We start from the raw sequence: 2,107 nt of genomic DNA on the forward strand, positions 1-2,107 counted from the left end.
GTTTTGCTGATGTTGCTGAGGTGAAGGAAAAAACGACGGAGGTGCTGTCAAGCATCTCAAAAGATGAATTTAGACAATGTTTTGAAAAATGGAATAAAAGACTAGACAAGTGTATTAGTGTAAGTGGAGAGAACTTTGAAGGGGATTGAAGGTTTGTGCTTAAAATTTGAATAAATAAGTTTAAAAAAAAATAAGTTCGGTTTCTTTTGGGTACCCCTCGTACATACAGGTATTACAACCATTTGGATAAGGAAATTGTCAGTTTTACATCTAATTCTCATGCATATCTTTACAGTATGCACTGTACCACCCTAATATAGGGGGTTTGTTGTCTGACGTCTTCTGGCATCAGAAATCCTAGATCACTGTTCCCACAATATTAAAAAGTTCAGAGGAAGTCCATGAACTTGAGAAGAAACAATTAAGGAAGCTAAAGGAGATGCACTATAGGGCCTTATGTGGAGCATTGGGCTACTGGAGTAGCGCCCTCACCAATATAATGCTAGCAGAAGCCAAAGAAATCCCCATCTTTTCTAGGTTCAAACAGTTGGGAAGGAACTATGTGTCCAGGTGTTATACATGAAGCAATCACTCAATATTTCTGGTCGCTTGAAGGTGATATCTGAACATATTGTGGATTTCTTGTGGAATAGCTTTTTCCCCCCTAACAGCCTTGATGTGTCTAGCATGAACATCTATGGCAAAGTTCAGCCAGCAATCATCATATTTTCTGCATCTTGTCTAGAGTTCTCCACTTTACCCTGGATCTCAGTCCAGCAGTGTTTACCATGAATAAGTTCAGAACACATATCATTCAAAACTGGAAATAACTTGATTTGTAAATTCTTTATATCTAGTGTATGTATATTTTGACTGATTATTTATTTGTTCCACTGTCATTTGAAAAGAAAGTCGGGGTTGCTTGCAGGAATAAGTTCAAGCATGTCTGCACAGGATGGATAGAAGTCAGTGAAAAAGAACAATTCAAGCTTCAATTCTTCTGCATTCAGTATTTCTAGTCATAAAACGATAACAGTAAAAATGTATTCTTATCCTTTGTTCACTTGTGGAGAAGAACTATATAACGAAACATTTGTTTCTTATAGGTATGGATCTCGGGGACCGAAGGAGGCAGATGCCAAGTGCAGTGAGTTTGACTTCAGGTATTATGGTTCATACAAATGGGTGAAAAACCACTAAACTGTTTCACAGAAGATTAAATTTGAGGCTTTCATGGCAGTGAAAGTTTGGATTTAGATTCTGGGTTATGGCATCTTGTAGAGTCATTGAACTGATTCTTGTTCATAGATCACAAACTGAGAACAAGTTATCATTTCCAGTTTATTATTTTTGCATTATTTTATTTTTTTTTCTAATTTTATTTGTTGAGATATATGAATAATAATTTATGGTGTTGAATATAAAAATTGTTTAGAATAAAAACATGTTGATCATCTTAAAGGTACTTAAATTAATAAACTGGAATAAGGAAAACAGAAGAATCAGATTCCTCTGAATTATTTGAAGAATGTATAAGACTACATGATGTCATAACCAAGATGACAATCTAAATATTTCACAAAAGATAAAAAAAAAAGAACGGTTGTGACGGAAGGCATCATTCTATGCACCTGCCATTTGTTAGGCTGTTATCAGCTGACTTGCACTTTATTTATAATGTACCAGTAATAACTATAGATTGGAATATTGCAATATTTTGTATGTAAGACAACTTTTATAGAACATTCCATTTTAATTGTATTTATCTAATATTTCATGTAGTAATCAAGGGGAGTTATTTTATGAGAAGCAGCAAGAAATACGGTCTTACTCAGTATATTTTTTGAAGCTAGGGGGCATGGGTTGGAAATAATATTAGTATGCTGTAATTATTTATTACCACTTGTCTTTCTAAATTTCAAAATTTAATAATGTAATTTCCGATCACAGTGGCCACGCGGTCTAAGGCATCAACTGTCTTTGCCTGCTTGAATGCTGGGATCATGGGTTCAAAACCCACTCAAGGAATGGATGTCTGTGTTTATTCTGTTTGTGTAGGTATCGATCTGGCGATTGGCCGATCCCCCATCCAAGGAGTCCTACCGAC

General features: G+C 35.3%; 1 protein-coding gene across 1 annotated transcript in view; it reads left to right on the top strand.

The window, feature by feature from the left end:
• The window catches only part of LOC111864468 (glucose-6-phosphate 1-dehydrogenase), a 64,264-nt gene extending 62,667 nt beyond the window's left edge, over window positions 1-1,597 (top strand). The window contains exon 10 of the mRNA XM_023851728.2: window positions 1,107-1,597. Within this exon, the coding sequence (XP_023707496.1) occupies window positions 1,107-1,200 (94 nt within the window). The 3' untranslated portion in view covers window positions 1,201-1,597. The remainder of the gene's footprint in view (window positions 1-1,106) is intronic.
• The last annotated feature ends 510 nt before the right edge of the window (window positions 1,598-2,107 follow it).

The sequence above is a fragment of the Cryptotermes secundus genome, unplaced genomic scaffold, assembly GCF_002891405.2.
Source record: "Cryptotermes secundus unplaced genomic scaffold, Csec_1.0 scaffold706, whole genome shotgun sequence".
Lineage (NCBI taxonomy): Eukaryota > Metazoa > Arthropoda > Insecta > Blattodea > Kalotermitidae > Cryptotermes > Cryptotermes secundus.